General features: G+C 40.3%; 1 protein-coding gene across 15 annotated transcripts in view; it reads right to left on the bottom strand.

Moving 5' to 3' along the window:
* The window catches only part of CASK (calcium/calmodulin dependent serine protein kinase), a 355,071-nt gene that overhangs the window by 20,792 nt on the left and 314,121 nt on the right, over nt 1–20,158 (bottom strand). For 8 of the 15 annotated variants that reach the window (XM_040468984.1, XM_040468986.1, XM_040468982.1 and 5 more), the window contains 6 exons: nt 17,758–17,843; nt 16,330–16,398; nt 13,530–13,598; nt 12,088–12,123; nt 10,248–10,444; nt 1,422–1,537 (listed from right to left, as the gene is read on the bottom strand). In XM_040468984.1, the coding sequence (XP_040324918.1) occupies nt 1,422–1,537; nt 10,248–10,444; nt 12,088–12,123; nt 13,530–13,598; nt 16,330–16,398; nt 17,758–17,843 (573 nt within the window). The remainder of the gene's footprint in view (nt 1–1,421; nt 1,538–10,247; nt 10,445–12,087; nt 12,124–13,529; nt 13,599–16,329; nt 16,399–17,757; nt 17,844–20,158) is intronic. The other 7 variants (XM_040468992.1, XM_040468996.1, XM_040468997.1 and 4 more) reach the window with 3 other exon arrangements.

Genomic DNA, 20,158 nt, shown 5'->3' on the forward strand with positions numbered 1-20,158 from the left:
CTCTCAAAAGAAATAAACTTAAAAAAAAAAAACCTCAAAAAAAGCTGATGGAAGTAAAGAGGACTTGGCAGTAACCACTGATATTTTAAATGACATTCTGCTGATACTACAGTGAACTTCTTCAAATAGCACTACTGCAGTATTGACAATCAACAGTTGCTAAATTGTGTTAGTCTGCTTTAAATATTTCTTCCCTTCATAAAACAAAAAAGCCATTACTGGACTGGTGCTCCAGCATGGTAAATAATCAGAAATGATATATTTTATTGGACTTAAAAATGGAGGACAATTGTGGCCAACGTGAAAGGACTGAGTTCCCATTTAACGGAACCATTTGAAATGTACCCATGTGGCCACTCACATTCCTTACATGTTAGGCAGTGTTTCAAAATGCTTACTTTTACTTGCTGATTAAGAAATGAACAATTCAGCGTTTGCAAATAATTTTTCCTGGTGGATGCTAACAACACGTTATAACATTTTACAGACAGAAATGCATTTCCTATTTGGCTGAAACCTTATACTGTCCAACTGGGTATGCAAGATTGCGTTTGATTTTTTTTTTTTTTTGGCCACATGTATGATTTTTGGAGTTATTTCTGAAACCTTGGGAACTAATCTAATGCCAACATCGGGGCTTGCAATGCCTCAGAACAAGTTCCTTATAAAAGGAGTCCTATTAAGAAGGTACTGAAAGTAAGTAAATCTCACTCTTGTATATCATCATGCATTTTCTTTAGCTTAACTTACATTCTGTGAAGCTTCTGGGAATTCTACGGCAATGACAGATCATGTTTTTTTGGTATTCATTTCAGTTTTTAGCAAACAAGGGAATGTTTTGACTTAGGCTGAACACAAGTTTTCATAGAGACAAACAGGACGAAGGGAAGGCCAAGATAATGCTCTTGGCCTTTTACGAGCCAGGGAGTAACTGTGGGGGAAGAAGACTAGTCACAGAGACTGACCAAACCGAGTTAGTATCCAACAGCATTTGTGCTCTTTCCAATCAATCACCCGGCCATCCGTGGCACAGCTCTGGTAAGGGCACATTTTTGCCACAGGGCCACGTCCAAAGGCCAGAGAGGAGCCAGGAGGGAGGATATTTGCTCAAGATCTATCTCAGCAAGGAGGCAAGAATCCTGGCGACTTGGCAAACACTCGGGCTCTGATTTCTCAGGGGAGGACTTAATGTACTGGCTTCTTTTAGTTTCCGAGGATACTATTACCAAATAGCATTTTCTTCCTGTAAAGTAGAGCTCTGTAAAATATTTGGCAAATAACCAACAGACTAATTGCAGGTAGAGCTTTCTTAATGTTGTGCAAGCTGATGGAGATCTCATCTGGTGGAATTTTGGGGCAGAGAACTCTGAAGACTGAAGTGAGATCTAACCAGCCTCCGTAACAGTCGCACGTTTCCCTACCTGCATTGTGCTTTGCCAAGTATTTATCTTTGTACTGCTTCTTTTTCTTGCCGAACCAGGTACAGCTGGCCTGCTGCTCCTGTTTGGTTTTCTCCATGGCGATGCAAGCGACTCGCCTAGTGCACAGAGACGGAAAACAAACAAATAACTACTGTAAAGTTTCATGTTGATAAAAGAAAAATCATCCATTTGAAGACTTTATACAAACCTGCATGAACATACCGCTCACAAACTTAAAAAATTTTTCTTTAATGTCTATTTATTTTTGAGATAAAAAGAAAACAGGATCTGAAGAAGGCTAGACACTGACAGCCTGATGTGGGGCTCGAACTCATGAACTGTGAGATCATGACCTGAGCCAAAGTTAGATGCTTAACCAACTAAGTCACTCAGGTGCCCCATTGCTCATAAACTTTTCAAGGTAAAGGTTGCTTTTTGGCTTTCGCAATTTCATAGAGAGGTTTTAAAAACACAGGCTTGGGGTACCTGGGCGGCTCAGTTGGGTTGGGTGTCCAGCTCTTGGTTTTGGCTCAGGTCACGATCTCACCGATTGCGCGATCAAGCTCCGCATCAGGCTCCTCACTGAGTGTAGAGCCTGCCTGGGATTCTCTCCCTCCCCCTCTCTCTCCCCCTTCCCTACTGATGTGCTCGCTCGCTCTCACTCTCTCTCTCTCTCTCAAAAAAAAAAAAACAAAAAAAACCAAACAGAGGTTTCTAATAAAATGACATCACATTCCTTGAGCATATACTGATAACGCAGATGAGCAACCGAAACACATGGCTGTGACATCCGGTGGAATGAGCATGGAATTTTGAGCTGAGGCAGGTCTGGTTGGAATCTTGGCTCTATCACTCATTACCCTTTTATCAATTTAGGGTCAGGTGCTTTTCTGGAAAATTTGCATGTATCAACTCATTTAACCTTTCTAACAACGCACGAAATTGTGCCACCCCTTTACAGATGAGGGGATCAAAGGGCTGAGAGGTTAAGTAATTTGCCCCAGATCACACAGCTTAGTAAGTGGGAGAGTGAGTTCAGTCTGGTACCAGAGCCTAGGCTCTTGAGCAGTACATTTTATTGGCAAGTTTCTTAGCCTCTTAGGATAGCTGTTGTAAAGGATAAGAACAAAAAATGTAAGTAATGCCCCAGCACAGTGGTACACACAGTAGATGCTTAATAAATGGTACTATTACTACATGGTGATTCTAGGCTAAGAAAAAAATACTAATGAAATCCACAGAATTACATTCAGAGGGCACCTGGGTGGCCCAGTCGGTTAAGCACTCAACTCTTGATTTTGGCTCAGGTCATGATCTCACGGTTTATGGGATTGAGCCCTGTGTTGGGCTCCATGCTGACAGCAGGGAGCCTGATTGGAATTCTCTCTCTGCCCCTCCCCTGCTCATGCATGGTCTCTCTCAAAATAAAAGAAAAAAAGAATTACAATCAGAAAATTTTAATTTTGTTCTTTGTGATTATAGTGTTCAGCACAAATGTTGTTAAAAAGTTTCTCTCTTAGGTTTAGTCTAAGCAAATATTTGCCCTTCAGGATACTGCCACAGATGGTTTTGCTTAACGATTTTGCTTCTTTCACAGGGGTCCCCTGAGTGAGCCCACATAAGAAGAATCCAGGGGTGCCTGGTTGGCTCAGTCGGTGGAGTGTCTGACTCTTGATCTCAGGGTTGTGAATTCGAGCTCTGCGTTGGGTGTAGAGATTTACTTAAAATCTTAAAAAAAATCACTAAAAAAAAAAAAAAAAAAAGAATCCAAAATCACCATCAGAATAAGTGATTTTCCAATGAGGTTGTACTGATTTACACTCCTACCAGCAGTGTGTGAGAGCTCCTATTGTTCTACTTCCTTGTGAACACTTGGTATTATCAGTATTTAACTTTAGCCACCACAGTAGGCAAGTAATGCAATAACGCTGTGCTTTGAGTTTGCATTTCACTGATTATTGAGATTGAGCACTTTTTCATGTTTATTGGGTACTGGATTTCCTCTTCTGTAACGTGTATAAGTCTTTTGACCATTTTTCTTTCCAGTTGTCTTTTTCTCATTGATTTGTAGGAATTTCTTATATGGTCTCGATATTATACCTCTGTTAGTTATATGTGTTGCAGACACCTTCGTCCATTTTGTGGCTTGCCTGTTCACTCTTCCTATGATATCTTATGAATATAACATAGATTTACTTTAGTCAAATTTAGCCATCTTTTCCTTTATGGAAGGTATTTTAACCCCTCCTTATCCCTGAAGATATTCTTCAGTATTACTTTGTCAGAGGTTTATAGTTTTCTTTTTCATATTTTGGCCTTTAATACACTGGAGCTGATTTTTGTGTATGGTATAAAATTAGGAGCCTGATTTCTTTCTTGTCTTTTTCCCTAATGGATACTCAATTGTTCCAGCATGACTTACGGAAAAACTATCCATTCCTCACTAGTGACTATTTATGTGTGGGAGTGTTTTGGGGATTCTCTTCCATTGGGTCTATTTGAGCATCTCTATGCCCTTACCTTATTATCTCAATGTTTTATAATAAGTGTTGGTATCAGATGGAGCAAGGCCTCTCTCCTTATTCTTCTAGAAGAATATCTTGGCTATTCCTGATTCTGTGCATTTCCATGAAAAACTTAAGATTAGCTTGCCAATTTCAAAATGGTTGAGATTGCATGGAATCAGTGAATTGATCTGGGAGGAACAGACATCTTTACAACACTGAGTCTTCTAGTCCATGAACAAAGTATATCTCTCCATCTGTTTAAGAATTCTTTAATGTCTCAGGGCACCTGGGTGGTTCAGTCAGTTAAATGTCCGACTCTTGGTTTCAACTCAGGTCATGATTTCATGGTTCGTGGGTTTGAGCCCTTACATCGGGATCTGTGCTGATGGCACAGAGCCTGCTTGGGATTCTGTCTCTCCTCTCTGCCCCTTACCCGCTTGTGCTCTCTCTCTAAATAAATAAACTTAAAAAAAAAAAAAAAAAATTCTTTAATGTCTGAATAAATGTTATAATTCATCCTGTGTCTTGAACATCTTTGTTATATTTGCTCCTAGGTTGTTGATAAAAAAAAAAAAAAAAGATGGGGGTGCCTGGGTGGCTCAATTGGTTAACCATCCAACTTCAGCTAAGGTCATCATCTCACGGCTCATGAGTTCGAGCCCCGTGTCAGGCTCTTGCTGACAGCTCACAGCCTGGAGCCTGCTTTAGATTCTGTGTCTCCCTCTCTCTCTGCCCTTCCCCTGTTCATGCTCTCTCTCTGAAAATAAACAAACATTAAAAAAATTTTGTAATTTAAAAACTTTTCAAATATACACAAGAGTAGAGAATAATGAACCTCAAATACCTACAACCCAGCTTTAACATTTATTAACTCCTGGCTTGTGTTATTTACAACCTACCCACCCTAAGATTATTTTGAAACAAATCCAAGTTTGTATCATTTCCTCTTTAAATATTCTTAAATTCCTTTTAAATCTACAGGTTTAAATCTGCTTTTCTGTCCTGCTATTTATTTGTTCCAGAAACTTGTTTGTCCTATAGTTTCAAAGTCTGGATTTTTTGGATTTTATCCCTGTGGTGTCTTCAGTAAGTCCCTCTCTCTTTCACATTTTCTGCAACTAGGTAATTAGATCTAGAGGTCTGATCAAATTTAACTTCTATTTTTTATCAAGAACACTTCATAATATTAAGGGTGATGCAGGTTATGTTATACACGGCATGTAAAAAAAATTATTTTCTCTGTTACTGGTAAATAGAAATAAATTGATTTTGTATATTGATTTTATACCAAACATCTTGCTGACCTCACATATTAATTCTAATGGTTTATCTACAGATTCCTTTGAATTTCTACACACAGAATTGTATCATCTGCAATACTTTTTTCCTTTCTAATACTGTTTGCTGTAGGTTTATTGTAGATGCTCTCATCAGGTTAAGGAAGTTCCCTTCAATTCAGTTTGTGAGAGTTTTAATCTTAAGTGGATATAAAATTTTACCAAACGCTTTTTGTGCATCTACTGATATGACCATGTGGATTTTCTTTAGTCTGTTAATACACTGAATCGGCTTGATTGGTTTTCAAATGTTGAACCAGCTGTGCATCCCCAGTAGACTCCACTGGGTCAAGATGTATTATCCTTATTATTGTGTTGCTGGATTCAGTTTGCTAATATTGTGCTGAGGACTTTTATATCTATGTTCATGAGGGAGTGTTGCCTGTAGTTTTCTTGAATCACCGTTTGTGAATTTTGGTATCAGGGTAATGCTGGCATCATGAAATGAGTTGGGAGCTGTGCTATCTTCTTGAAAAGACTGTCCTCCATGTCTTTTATTCTCTCTTGTTCCGCGAGGGTTTTATTTTTATTTCTTTGTTTTTGGTTAGGAGAAGGACATTTCTTTAAAAAAAATTTTTATTTTTGAGAGACCGTATGCACCTGAGTGGGGGAGGGGCAGAGAGAGAGAGAGAGAGAGAGAGAGAGAGAGAGAGAGAGAGAATTCCAAGCAGGCTCCGTACTATCAGCGAGGAGCCTGACAAACTCACAAACCTTGAGATCATGACCTGAACTGTCGTTGGATGCTCAACTGACTGAGCCACCCAGGCGCCCCGGGAGAAGGACATTTATTGGGAAATACTGTGAACTCTCAGCAACAGCACTGAAGTCAATCTCTACATATTACCTAAGTGGCATACAGAGGAGGCTGAGGAAGCCTTTGCTCTGGGGATTCTTCCAGTACAAGCCAATATGTGCCATGGCCATAACTATAGCTTCTGTGAGGCACAGGATCTTTGGAAGCATAAACAGAACTGAGGGAGTTTTGGCTGGTTATGTTACAGTGTATTGAGTCTCTTATAATCGGTGTTTTTAAGCTTAAAGAATAAAAGTAAAAAGTTCCCAGTAAAAATTTGTGGTGTGGCTCTGTGTGACTCAACGAGAGAATGAAACTGCTCGTCACCAGCCACTCAGGAAATGAATGCTCTTTCCTTTAGCTCAGTAAGTGCAGGAAAACCATGTCAGGATTTAGATCAACCTGGAGGGAAGTTTCAAATACACACTTCACATTTTATTGCTGACTTGGATGAGGGTCTAGGAGGCAAGGGGAGCGATGACACATTAGGGGACTCAAAATATATCAAAGGACTTGACTGATGTGCCCTGTCAAGCAAGATGAGATTTAACAAGGATAAATAAGGCAAGGCGTCTGGGTCCAAAAAAACCTGATCTCTCATCTACAGGCTGTGAAAAAGGTCACTTGGTAGGAACACATGGGAACAAAGATTCTGGGTCTGGCTGATGGTGTTGTTTCAAATCTTTCTCAGTGATACTGCATGTCCACCGACGTTCTCCGTATCAATTTGGTTTTCTAGGTTTCGAGGCACCTCTTGCCCAGTGGGCCTCATCCTCCTCATCCCTGCTAGGATCCCTTTCTCCCTTGACAGTTTTTGCAACGTCATTGAGTTTGTGTTTTTCATAATAAACCAGACATACTTACAGTGTACAATTTCATCAGTGTTGACATATGCAGACATCCCATGAAACCTTCGTTACGATCCAGATCACAGACATTTTCTTCATCTCTGGAATCCTTCCCTCTCACCTCTGGATCCCCAAGCAACGACTGTCACTACAGATTAGTTTTGCCTTTTCTAGAATTTTATATGAATAGAATCATACAGTATGTTGTCTCTCTCTTTTTTTTTTTTTTTTTGCCTGGATTTGAGTTTCATCCATATTGTTGTATCAATAGTTCGTTCCTTTCTTATGGCTTAATAGCATTCTGTTGTATGGCTATGCTGTCCCTTGTTCGTCCATTTATCTGTTGATGAAAACTTGAAGAAATTTTAGCCCTTCTGATAGGTGTGTGGCCACTGAGGTTTTGTTACTGCCTTGTTCTTGGAAGTTCCTTTTTGGTTCTTTTTCAAATCTGCCATGCCATTAAACAACTTTCCTGGTCTCTGAAGTTACTTTTCAAGCTTATTACTGATTTAAAAATATATGCACAGTTGTGCAGACTGTTTTTTAAAAACCTGTCTCCTGGGGCGCCTGGGGGGCTCAGTGGGTTAAGTGTCTTGCTCTTGGTTTCACCTCAGGTCACGATCTCACAGTTTGGGACTTCAAGCCCCATGTTGGGCTCTGCGCTGATAGCGTGGAGCCTACTTGGGATTCTTGCTCTCTCTCTCAAAATAAAAAAAACTTAAAAAACCACCTTGTCTCCTAACTCCAATATATAGAGTGGGTCTGCGTTTGTTTCTGCCATTTCAGTAGGGTCTCTGTTCGGTCTGTGAGGCAGGTCTGGTTTCCTTGTGTACCCGTGGCTTTTTTGTTTTGACTTGTTGGTCACTGCCCTAGTAAAAGTCTATGTGGGGGGTGAGGAAGAGCTCTAGGATGAGTCCTAGGGTAAAGTCTTCTCCTTCAGAGACTTTATGTTTGTAACAGATATATGAAAGTAGTATTAGTACAGGAGAAGCCTCACATCACATGTAAGGCTGCAGTTCCCCCAGCTGACCCAGGCTGTGTGGACCTGGGTACAAAGCTATTCAAGGTGGACCAGTGGCCACAGTTTTTTCAGGGGAACTTTGTTTTCCTTTTATTTGTGTCTTTTGCTTTGCTCAGTGACAAGGTAGCCTTGTCTACAGTCCCCAGCTGTGGAAGGGCAGTAAGGGCACACTTATCTTAACCTTTTAACCTAAGGGTGTAGCCTCTGTAGTCCTAACAATGGTGGACAGGTCCCCTAACAGAGTCCCCCACTTGTACAGGCCTTAGGTCTTAACCTTGGTTCCCCGGCAGAGAAGTTTTCAGTAATAGATGTGTCCCGTTGGCAAAATGGGCCTATTGGGTGCTCTAATTTTTTTCACTCCAATTGCTTTCATACAAAAGCTGGTCACTGAGTTCCCCAATACCTTTTTGGCTACTTAATGCTTTTAAGGTAATTTTCAAAAGCACGTTTTCTGCAGCCCTTTTCATTTTTTTCCAGCAGGAAGACTGATTCAGATAACCTAGTCCCCCATCCCAAGGAAACAGGGAGCAAATCTGCTTTTCCCTGTTTCTCAGGAGTCCTACAGAGGACTCAGAGCTCTAGGTATCAGGGAAACAGGATTTCTACAGATGATCTGACCAAGGAGAGGAGGTCTGGAGTCTACAGAATTCTTTCCAACAAATGCTCAAAATATATGGCAGCATTCAAGAAAACATCCTGTGGGGCACCCGGGTGGTTCAGTTGGTTAAGTGTCTGACTCTTGATTTCAGCTCAGGTCACGATCTCACAGTGAGTGAGTTTGAGCCCCACATCAGGCTTCCGCCCTTCCCCTGGTCGCAGGTGTGTGTTCTCTCTCCCTCTCTCTCAAAATAAACAAACTCAAAAAAAAAAAAAAAAAAAAAAACAAAGAACACACTTTGTAAAATGTAAGTATCACTAATCCCATAACATCATCATCAAAGTGACTTAGAAATCATTTTTGTCCTGCTAATGCTTAAGCTGTTTCTTGAAGATCAGACAGAAAGGCAATGCCAGATGGAAGGCTGCTACTTCCTCTACCTGGGCCCATGAGTCCTTGTATAAAATGATGGCATCTGAAGCTCTTATCAGCTCCGACATTCTAAACGTAAGAATATTTTTGGGGACACAGGATAGCTGGCAGAGGCAATCACGAAAAGGAAATTCACTGAGAAATCCCTCTAACTTGTGAGAAAAATGGGTGAGGAAACAATGATCAATGTCTGTGGACTCAATGACCCTGGTTTCTTTTAGCTAGGTTTAAGTATTTTGGGATGAACTGCCCCCATGGCGAATGGGTGCTCTATTTCTGGTCGCGTGAAATAAAAGTAAGATATGAAGTCATCTCATCACTAGATTTCTCATATATTGTCAAAGTTCTGACAAAGGTAAAATCTCCAGCGTCTTTCAAAACAGAGTTCAAGTAAGCAAATTGTAACAACAGCAGAAATAGATTTTACCAAAATATATAGTAATCTGTGACTCCTTGGCTGTCAGTTAAAGATGGTGTGGAAAAGGTGTCTGACTTTAACCTGTTTTCACAGCTTAAACTTCCTCATAAAATGTGTGTTTTTAAATATGTGGCGAGGTAAAGAATGAAGTTTTCAAACAAAGCTGCCTTTTTCTCCTAACGGTATAACCCATATTACCTTCAAATACCCTGAGCAGCACTAAATCGTGGCCCTTGAGTTTTTTGCTGGTGGGAGGGTGGAATGAGCGAGCATGTGGAGGGGTGAGGAGAGGGTTTGGTTTAAAACAAAACCCAAAACACAGATCTGAAAGGATGGACGCAGCATGTGGGAGGTGGGGGGCTATGTTAAGGGACCACGGCCTGACCAGGACCCATGTGAACCAAGGCTAGCCGCTCAACCTCCCTCTAGACCCTCCTCCTCTCCTTTGTTTCACATAAAAGACCTGGCTCGGTAAGCAGGAACTTACTAGATGCTGAGGATTTAGAATCCTTGGATGACTGGGGCGCCTGGGTGGCTCAGTCGATTGGGCATCTGACTTCGGCTCAGATCATGATCCCACAGCTCGTGAGTTCAAGCCCTGCGTCAGGCTCTGTGCTGACAGCTCAGAGCCTGGAGCCTGCTTCGGATTCTGTGTCTCCCTGTCTCTCTGCCTCTTCCCCACTCGTACTCTGTCACTCTCTCTCTCTCTCTCTCAAAAATAAATAAACATTAAAAAATACATAGAATTCTTGGATGACTAACCTGAGTTTTGATTGGCTAGGAGAGCAAACAGGTTTGACCCAATAAAACAATATAAAGTTGAAAAGCGGATGGTCAGGGCTCCGTTTTTATTATAAAACCAAACCACATACCATTCCTGAAGTTCAGGAGAAGGAATGAGACCTGCGGTTCCATTTTTGGAGTTTTCCAGTTTACCCTGCCACCAGTTGTGATCATCCTTACTAATAATCTGGATAATGTCGCCAACTCTGAATCGAATGCCAGCTTCTTTGCAGGGGATGAGGTCATCCTTGGCTGGATCATATTCAAATTGTGCTCTTACATAGATCTATAAAACAGGAGTTTGTAAGAAAGGCTGCCATGGTGATGTGGGAGCAAACAGCTCTAACCTAATAACCACACACCAACACTTACAATACAAACAGGACATTAGATGGTGAAGCCAAATGATGCATGGAAAATAGGACACAAAACTGCTACCGCTAGAGACAATGTACTACCTTGGATGTGTGCAGGTTCAAGTCTTGGCGGTATTTGTTTGGAGGGAGCACCGTAACATACTTGTTTAATAAAAATGAAGACTTAGTTTCTGCTTTTACTGTAACAGAATGGGCCTATAATTATAGAGAAGTACGCTTACCATTTTTAAATCCGCATATATTCAGCTCATGTGGTGGGCAAGTTGTCATGATCACGTGGCAGCCTTTACGCCACATACACAAGCACTCAGGGTGGGTTCTAACCCGAAAGCAGCACGTGATACAAAGCTAGCAAGCGCTGTGTAAACCATGCCGAGTGGTTTGACAGCTGGTGGTGTGTCCACACACTGCTGACAGACTTCAGTGTGATCGAAACTATTTTAAAGCATTAAAAACACAGCGTTATTAACTTTTTCAGAAGGATTGGGGCTCTATAGTTGTATTTTACTTGTCTTAGAGAAGAAAAATGACTTTGAATCCTGACTTTGCCACTTGAAGTCAGCACAGAGCTGCACGATCTGCATAGTTCAAGGCTCTGGGTTTTAGGGAATGTAAATGTAACTAGTAAATATTATACAAGGGGACAGATTAGCACACGAGGGGTTATATGGCAGCGTTTTATGAACTGCCATATTTCTAAAATGCTTTAAAAGAACGTGCTATGTATATAATTCAGTCTTAGGAATAAACTGGGGTGGGGGGGTGGATTCTATCAGGTGCTAATTTATGCAGACCTTAACTCCCAATCAGGTTATTTTTTAACACCAAATTCCAAGAAGATTCCCCGAAAAATTCTTTCTCTTGAAATTAAATTTGAATATTAATGTTTAAGTCACTGTAAAACCAACCTGAAGGCTTTGGAACTGTTGTGTGATTACTGTGCTCAAGTTTTCTTTTCAGAAAGCCAGCCTATAAAAGTGGTCTCTGCATGGGCACCCGAGAGCCGTACTCCTGAAGTACGTACTCGCTTACATAGCACTTCACTTTTCCTGCGTGGACCAACACAGGCATATTGGGGTGGAAAGCCAGGACGCTTACGTCCTCGTTTTTCATTGTAAGTGGCTTTTAGAAATAAACATGCAAATACAGATTTAGAAAAGGTTTCTTGGAATTTCAGAGAATTCCTGCTTAAATGTGTTTATCAGCACATACGTTTCAGTTACTCTCAGAATTCTACGAGTTTTGTGACCTTTGAATTTTTTTTTTCCCACTCCAGAGGCAGGCCCAGAAGACCCCCAAAGGCTGAATTCTTAGCCATCAACACAAATTTATCAGGTTGAAGTTACAATAACCGTCACAGCTACAAAGAGGTGAGGAAAAAATCTTTATAGAAAATTAGTCATATGTAATGTGTTAAAATGAAATGGTACAAGCTCTCAATGCTTAAATGTTATGGTCCAAAATGCAGACATTATGGGATGGAAAGGGTTAATAAAAGATTGGCTATTAGCAGCTCAGTTTAGAGAAATTTCTATAGAGGATATCTATTCACCTGTCGTCCTTTTGGTTGGGTAGTTGATGGCAAGTCCTGTAGAATAAAGCCAACCCAGGAGAAAAATTTTCATTTACTTTTCAAGAGTACAAGGTAATTTGTGTGTTCTGTTACAATATGGTTAAAAAAATGAGCTAGATTTCAGTTGTAAAGAGATCATATACATTATTCCATTTCTCAGAAATGTTGAGTTATCAAAAAAAATCAAACCCAGGCCATTTAGCAGCAAGCTGAAGAAAGCAGGTAAGTTTAAGCAAGAGAGAAAATGTGTTCTTAAGAAACAACTCAGCATCTTCAACACAAAAGCCACTGCGAGTGAAATAGCCCTATTAAAAACAAAAACAAAACCCCAAACTAAAAAAGAGCTGATGCCCTTTTCGACTTAGTCACTGCAATCAGATTTTGAAAAATTCAATGGCTATATGGATTTTCACCATCTTTAAAGTATTACATGTAAACTATTATAAATGAATTCCTTTGGTAGCCTATTTCGAAGTTAAAAATAAAGGTTGTAGGAAATTTTCTCCCATAATTTCTCTTACTGACATCATTCCATTAAGAGGATCTCTAAATCGTTTAAAATTTTATCTGATTAAAAACAGTTGATGTGTTTTTAAAGGGCACATTAAGAGGAAAGAAGCGATACTGCTGCATTTGTGAAACTCTCGACAAATTTCAACAGCAATATCAGCAACGTAAAGATTTTGTTACCCCGAAATACCACATACTTGCACCTTAAGTGCTTCCATTTAAGTAAGTGAAAAACAATTCATATTGCAAAATGAATCATTCTGAAAAAATGGTAAAATTCTAAGTTCAAGTCAAAAGATCAAGTAGTTTGTGTTAAAGATGTGATAACAGCGTGGCTTAAGTGCAGTTTGAAGCCAGTTCCTTTTGCTTTTCATATCCAGGCAAGGCTTATAATTCACAAAAATATGTGCACGTACCACAATAACAGAGGGCACACCAATTCATAACGTAGATAGCGGAAACTAAAACATGTTGCTGATATCACTCAGAATAGACAACTACAAAGCCCGAGAATACCCACATGCCTACTCTGCAAAATCCTTACGTTTCTTCATTTTTCTCCAATTAAAAAAAAAAAAAACATTTAGAAATTTCAACAAATTGCCACTTATATCCTTTGCGTAAGTCCGAGCAAAGTCATAAATGCTAGTGGGGTGACACAGAAATATTTTGAGAATGACCAAGGCAGTCTTGAGCTCCAGTTCTTCAAATTTAACTAGTGAAAGGGGTTTTTTTTTTCACGAGAAGAAAATGTGGAAAAGGCTTTCCGGGGGTAAACTGCATTGTAGCTGTAGTAGCCTTGTATATCGGCAGAAGACAATATTTCCACTGAACACATGTAGCTAGAACACTCAAGGCAGGTGGCACCAACAAAATTGTCACACTTTGCTGTGTGGAGCTAGAGTTCTTACCGAAACAGAATTGTTAGTGCTGCTATGACCATTAGCTGGGGACTGTCTGGAAGTGGAGGGGGAATCTCTCTGAAATAAGACACAAGGTTCATTAACACAGAACACCAGCACAGAAACAGAGATATTCACATCAACAGTTACAACCACAGTCTGACAACCGTTTCCTCTGAGGTTTTAGCTGCAAAGGTGCTATGCTGACTTACGTGCATGGTTTCACGGAAGTCTGACAAAATTTTTGCAGTCTGAAGATTCACATATTGTAAGTGATGGCCACGTCCTTTATTAAGAATTTCTTTCCTGTCTCCAACATTCTATGCAAACTTGGCTTACTTTAAAGTGAGACCCGGAAGAGTGAATTGGTATTAAAATCCTATCAGGTACTGTGAAATGACAAATATCACTAGAAACTTATTGTGCTGAAGATCCCAACTGCCTAATTTTTGTTGAAAATTAGGCTTGAAAAGCATGTAATAGTTTTTAGGTACCTCGGTGTCAAAATTTACTGAATGACTCATTTGAAGTAAAACAAGTCTAAAAAAAATAAACCAAAAGACTTCTCATGTCGTAATCACCTTGGAGTCCTTCTAGGACAGAAATTACTAATAAGGGTAAAAGATAGACATACACCAGAGAAGAAACCTTTATTCTTTAGATCATTTTAGCAGATTGATTAAAACAATAACCTTGAGCCTCTAAAAATATTATACTTCTGGCAAAGGTCTCTGGAGGCACAGCCACTCTCCCTAGATCGACAGTCCTCAGTCACACTCTCTATACTGTGTGGCACACTCACAATCCTTTCTGGGCTCCATTCCCTTATTTTCCAAATCAGCTTTAATGATAATGAGGAGAGGAAGGAAATATGTATTTTGACATTTTTGGTTTAGTAGAGTTCTTTGAAACCTTTGAGATGGACGTGTCTGCTCAAAAGGCATTTGTTTTTTTCTAGAAGGTCTAAAGAAAACTTCTGGAACTTGTTAGCTCTTTAAATAATGGGCTCCCTTAGAGGAGTATTCTCAAATCTTCATGAGCAGATTGATTTCTAGGTCCATTCCCAGAGACTTAAGTCACGGGCCAGGGTGAGGGCAGCAGTGTCCTCTTTTGCCAAGGAGGGTACAACGATGTGGGTGGCCAGAGAGCCCTTCTTTGGGAAGTATTGCCCTAGCTGGGAAGAGTCCAACCATAGGTTTGAGTTCTGCCAGAGAACAGGAGGGTCAAACAGGTTGGGGTTAAGGCTAGGAGGGTAATATCATTTTTTCTACTATTCGGAGGTAAAGGAGATAAGGGGGGAGGGCTCTTCTTACTCAAGCGTAGAATTTACACATGTAATAATACTAGTCCCATCCTAAAACCAGTTCCACCACTTAAAAACCGCAAGAGAAACTTATGTTATATTAATAACTAACAACATCCTCTGGTTAGTTAACTAAAAAGACAAGAAAAAAATCAATCATATTTACTAAATTTCTTCAATGATGAGAAATGGTATGAAGACCACCTGCGATTTTAGGATATTAAAACGCTGCACATAAAAAATGTGTGTGACATTCTCTCCTTCCCAACAAGGTTTGTGTTCTAGGTAACCAACTGCAAAACCATGAATCCTGGAGCAGAGGAAGTTCTGCATTTTCTTTTGAGGTATAGTATTAATTGAAGTTCCATAAAAAGCCACCAAGAGGAGCTCAAAACCTGATGTAACAGAAACCCCAATTGTCATGGTTCACTAAAAATATACTGGGCAAAACTACAGATTCTTAGACATATCTTCAATAGGTTTAGAGAAAAAACATGAAGCCTCTGAGTTTGCTTGTGAAATTTACAGCATTGCTAAGAGCCTGGAAGAAGCCTTATAATTCCTCCCTCAGCTTTTCCTGAGGTCAAATTCAATTTTCTAGAGGAGTTCCAGTAAGTTACTTGTGAGTCCTAAAAAATTCACTGTGGGAAATGTGTACGCACATGGATGCATACACGCTTGGAAGATGCACATGGAAGAACAAGCTTCAGAAAATAATGCTCTGTGTGTATAATGCCTGAAGGATGATCCCTTTCATGCCAGTTTGTGTTTCCAAATACGAAAAGGATCGCTTTTGGAATCTCATTTAATAAGCAACAGAAAACTGAATAACATAGCTTGGAAAAGCTACAGTTTCTGTAGGGTACACCTACCGTAAGAAAGAACCTTGGGGGCTGTATTACTCTAAAAAACTTACTTCCTTGTGAATCACACAATGTTCCATGTTTAAGCGACTGCACAGAAGGTTGCAAAAGCCTATACTCCCTCTAATTAAAGCCAGTTACCAATTCGTCACGGACTTAACACCTATCTAGGGACTTGTCGCAATTATTTGAGCACCTTGATCTTAACAGAAATAGATCACTTCTTAGATTCTTGGAAAGAAGAACTATCTGTGTGATTTCTTAATAAGGGAAGTGAATGTACTTCCTGGAAATATTATCGCAATTATCTTTTTTGTTTTTTTTTTTTTTTTCCTCAGAGACTCCATTTGTTCTTATTAAGCCTCATGTCATTATTTGTAGCTCCTCTCTATTTTGCTCCAGTTCCAGCCTGCAGAAAGTTCAAGTGCTGAGGAGTTCCCCGTGGAAGCAGGGCTGAGTAGGTGAATGGAACCTACTCTGTTCCGTTATCTTTGTTGTAAAATTGGTGTGCAGTGATCAACAGCACAGGCAGAAACAATTTCCCAGAAAGCCAAAACATTCAGCCATCAGCAGACAGTTAGTTAAGAACCCAGAGGAGACAGGGGTGTGTGTGTGGGGGGTGGGGTTGCGCCAGAGCCATTACCTCACAGGACGATGACTGAGTGCGGTAACTTGGCACGATCTTGAAGGTGATACTCCCCCGCATTTCCCGCTGGAGGAAGAATAAAGGAGAGCTCTCTTAACAAACAAATGTTGCACATAAAGACAAGTGAGAAACCACTCGACTTGTGTGTGTTGTGTGTGGGGTAATTAATGCAAGCCAGCTGAGCACGCATGGGCCTAACATGAAATCGAAATCGAATTATAAGGTAGGGGCTGCTCACAGGCATAGAAATTGTTCTTGGGAGACATCCCTGCAAAGTCAAGGCTGGCTGCCTTGTTCATGCAGGAGTGGTGGAAACAGACCTCGGGTGGTTACCTTTTTATAGGCACAAGGATGAAAACCTTTAAGTGCCTTTCAAAAGTGAACATGAATCGAGCCAGTCAAGAGAACAAGTAATTACATAAAAATGATATTTGGTCTTCTACATTATGATGGTGCTCCATTAAGTTTGCCGCTTCTTTCATAATTTTGGCCTTATTGTTTTTACTGTGGTGAGTCAGGGTGCTTCTAATAGATATTCATAACATGGGAGGCTGCTACAATTGTGGTAGGAAGATGGTCCCAGAACATCTGCCTCCACTCAGCAGGACAATGAACATAGACCAGGGACTGTCATCCTGCTTTTTTAATGCAAAGCCAATTGTGAACACAGATTTTGGATATGTACGGTAAAAAATAGCTTGGTCTACTATGTCTTTCCTTCCTTCTGTGCCGTGGAGAAATCTAATACAGCTAGCTATGACTCAGCTAAACAGGAACAAGGTTTCTGACATTGCTAATGTCAGCAGGATTGGGGTCAGTGAGAAACCAGTTCACAGATACGCACAAGTTGCTTGTCAGTCCTAAAAAATTCACTGTGGGAAATGTGTATGCACATTGATGCACACCTGCTTGGAAGATGCACATGGGAGAACATGCTTCAAAAAAAAATACTCTAGCTGTGTGTATAATGACCGAAGGATGATACCCTTCATGCCAGGGGACTGGAAAGGTTATCTTTACAGGTCTGCTCAGTAAGAAACAGGAGATCAAGAATGAAACGAGAGCACTGAAGCCCACACTGCTAGATGGGCAAGATGTTTCCAAACTCTGGGACATGCAAACATTTTCTCAGTTGTCTACCCCCCCACCCCCAATTTTTTTTAAAGTAGGCTCCAGGCCCAGCGTGGATCAAGACCTGAGCTGAGATCAAGAGTCAGACACTCAATCGACTAAGCCACCCAGGCACCCCCCGCCCCCGCTCCGTTGTCAATTCTTATAAATGTTGTAGAAATTCAAGTCCACACAAACGATAGTATCAAAAATACTCTGATTACAAAAGAATACCCCTTATCTGTGTGTTAAAAAACAAACTAACTAACTGAAAGTTAATCTTGGAAAAAGACAAAGAAACTTTCATTTACTCACAAGCATTTTTTGCAGCTGTTCCACTGTTTGATTAGCCACACTGATGCCATTAATCTCTCGAATTTCATCACCAACATGAAGTGTACCTAAAGAAAGGACACGAAACGTGAAATTAATATATATACATATTTTAACAACAAAATCCAAAGGCAGCAATGTAAGTAATTAAAAAAAATTAAGCTAAACACTGAAGGCCAATATTTCAGAAACAGGTACAGCTTTGGCTCACCCAAGTGTCATGTAGTGAACTCACCAAAACAGATACATTTACTTATAGAAGACACACTTTTGAAAGATGGCTGTGGAAATCTGCTGATTTCTGAGAGAGGCATTGCGTACAGTCGTTTAAAATGACAGTTTGTAGATCTAGCGTGTCTGGGTGCAAATCTCAGCCACATCACTTACTAGAGTTAAGACCTTAGGAGGGTTACCAAAACTTTCCATGTCTCGGTTTTCACATTTACAAAATGGAGATGAAAATAGTACCTATTTCATATGATTGTTTTGAGGATTAAATTAGCTTAATATGCACAGAAGGATTAGAAATGTTCTTGGCACACAGTAAGTACCATTTAAGTGTCCGTTATTAATTTCTACCATTATTATCTACCAAATACCATACAAAGAATTGTGATAATACCTGTACAACGCTAAGCTTATGGTAGACAAAACACAATCCTTTTATAATAATTTGGTAGGCATTTCAGGGTCCTGTAATACTTAAATTGGAAAAAGTGACCAAGAACCAATGCTTACAGAGTTATGTAAAATTTTACTTCCTTGTTTATAAATTGTGCACACGTTAACATGCTGACCTGACTTTATTACGAAAAGCTCACAGTGTCTTTTACAGGTACATACTAAAATGTCCATAAAGAAAATAAGATGCCTGTAATTTGCTTCAAAATAATCCAGGGGAGTGGACAGGAGGGCAAGTATGGATGAAACCAGCGTGGCCATGAATTACCAGTAATTCTAGTGGGTTATGGGTACATGGGTGATCACTGCACTATACTTTCTACTTTTCTCCACTTGAACTCACTGCACTGTTCTTTCTACTCATGTTTGAAAATTAACATAATAAAACAAAAATTTGGAGACTTTTGTTTCCAATATGGCTGGTTAGTCACTCGAAGAATTTCTCACAATGATCTCTCACCTAGGGTACACCTCTTCAAGTGTTACTGGTCTCACAACAGGAGTATAAATGCCTAAGAGCACTTCCTACTTCCATATCTACCATCAGCTCCACATAGAAACCTGTGAGCTGGATCCAGAGTGGTAGCAAACTAAGGGTGGAATGAAATAGCGGAAAGGGTGAATGACATAGTAGCAATGCCTGCTAGCTGGATTCTGAGCCTTGGGCCAACAGCAAGTTAGAGAAGCTGAGCCTAGGAATCTGTAGGGAGGCAAGACTCAGATCTGTGGTGCTCCATGGTAACTAGTAGAAGAGGGAACAAACTCTCTCTGGAGGAAAGTGTTCCCAGTTTAGGCCCACAGGACTTCCACTAATTGGAACAATGAGCTCACAATCAAAGACCACCAAACACACAATAAGGCAAACTACTATGTGAGTCATCAGAAACAGAAAAAAACAGGGGCGCCTGGGTGGCGCAGTCGGTTAAGCGTCTGACTTCAGCCAGGTCACGATCTCGCGGTCCGTGAGTTCGAGCCCCGCATCGGGCTCTGGGCTGATGGCTCAGAGCCTAGAGCCTGTTTCCGATTCTGTGTCTCCCTCTCTCTCCCCCTCCCCCGTTCATGCTCTGTCTCTCTCTGTCCCCAAAATAAATTAAAACATTGAAAAAAAAAAGAAAAAACAGATTTATTTACGTTTTTTAAAATTTATTTTTGAGAAGGATATAAAGAGTAAGAGGGGGAGGGGCAGAGAGAGGAGACAGAATTCCAAGCAGCTCCACACTGTTAGCACAGAGCCTGATGTGGGGCTCAAACCCACGAACTGCGAGATCATGACCTGAGCTGAAATCAAGAGTTGGACATTTATCCGACTGAGCCACCCAGGTTCCCCCAGAAAAAACAGATTTAAATCACAAGGAGAACAGATACTGGAATGATCAGATACAGAGTGTAAAATGGCTACACATTAATAAAACTAAGTACAAATGACTAGTATTTCTAGAAAAGAAAAATATAACTGGTGATATAAACCAATGAATCGATGAGTTGAACACGAATTCAGATATGGCTGAAGAGAGTTTCAGTGAACTGGAAGAAAAAACCAAATAAATTACCTAGAATGCAAGTCAGAGAAATAAGGAGATACAGAAAATAGGAAAAGAAAGAGATATGGAGGGAATGTCTAGCGCATGTCCAGTGGAGTTCAGAAGGAATATGGAGAATGGGGAAGAGGCAATATTTGAAGAAATAATGGTTGCAAACTTTC

This window comes from Herpailurus yagouaroundi, unplaced genomic scaffold, assembly GCF_014898765.1.
Source record: "Herpailurus yagouaroundi ecotype Mexico unplaced genomic scaffold, PumYag 67793, whole genome shotgun sequence".
Lineage (NCBI taxonomy): Eukaryota > Metazoa > Chordata > Mammalia > Carnivora > Felidae > Herpailurus > Herpailurus yagouaroundi.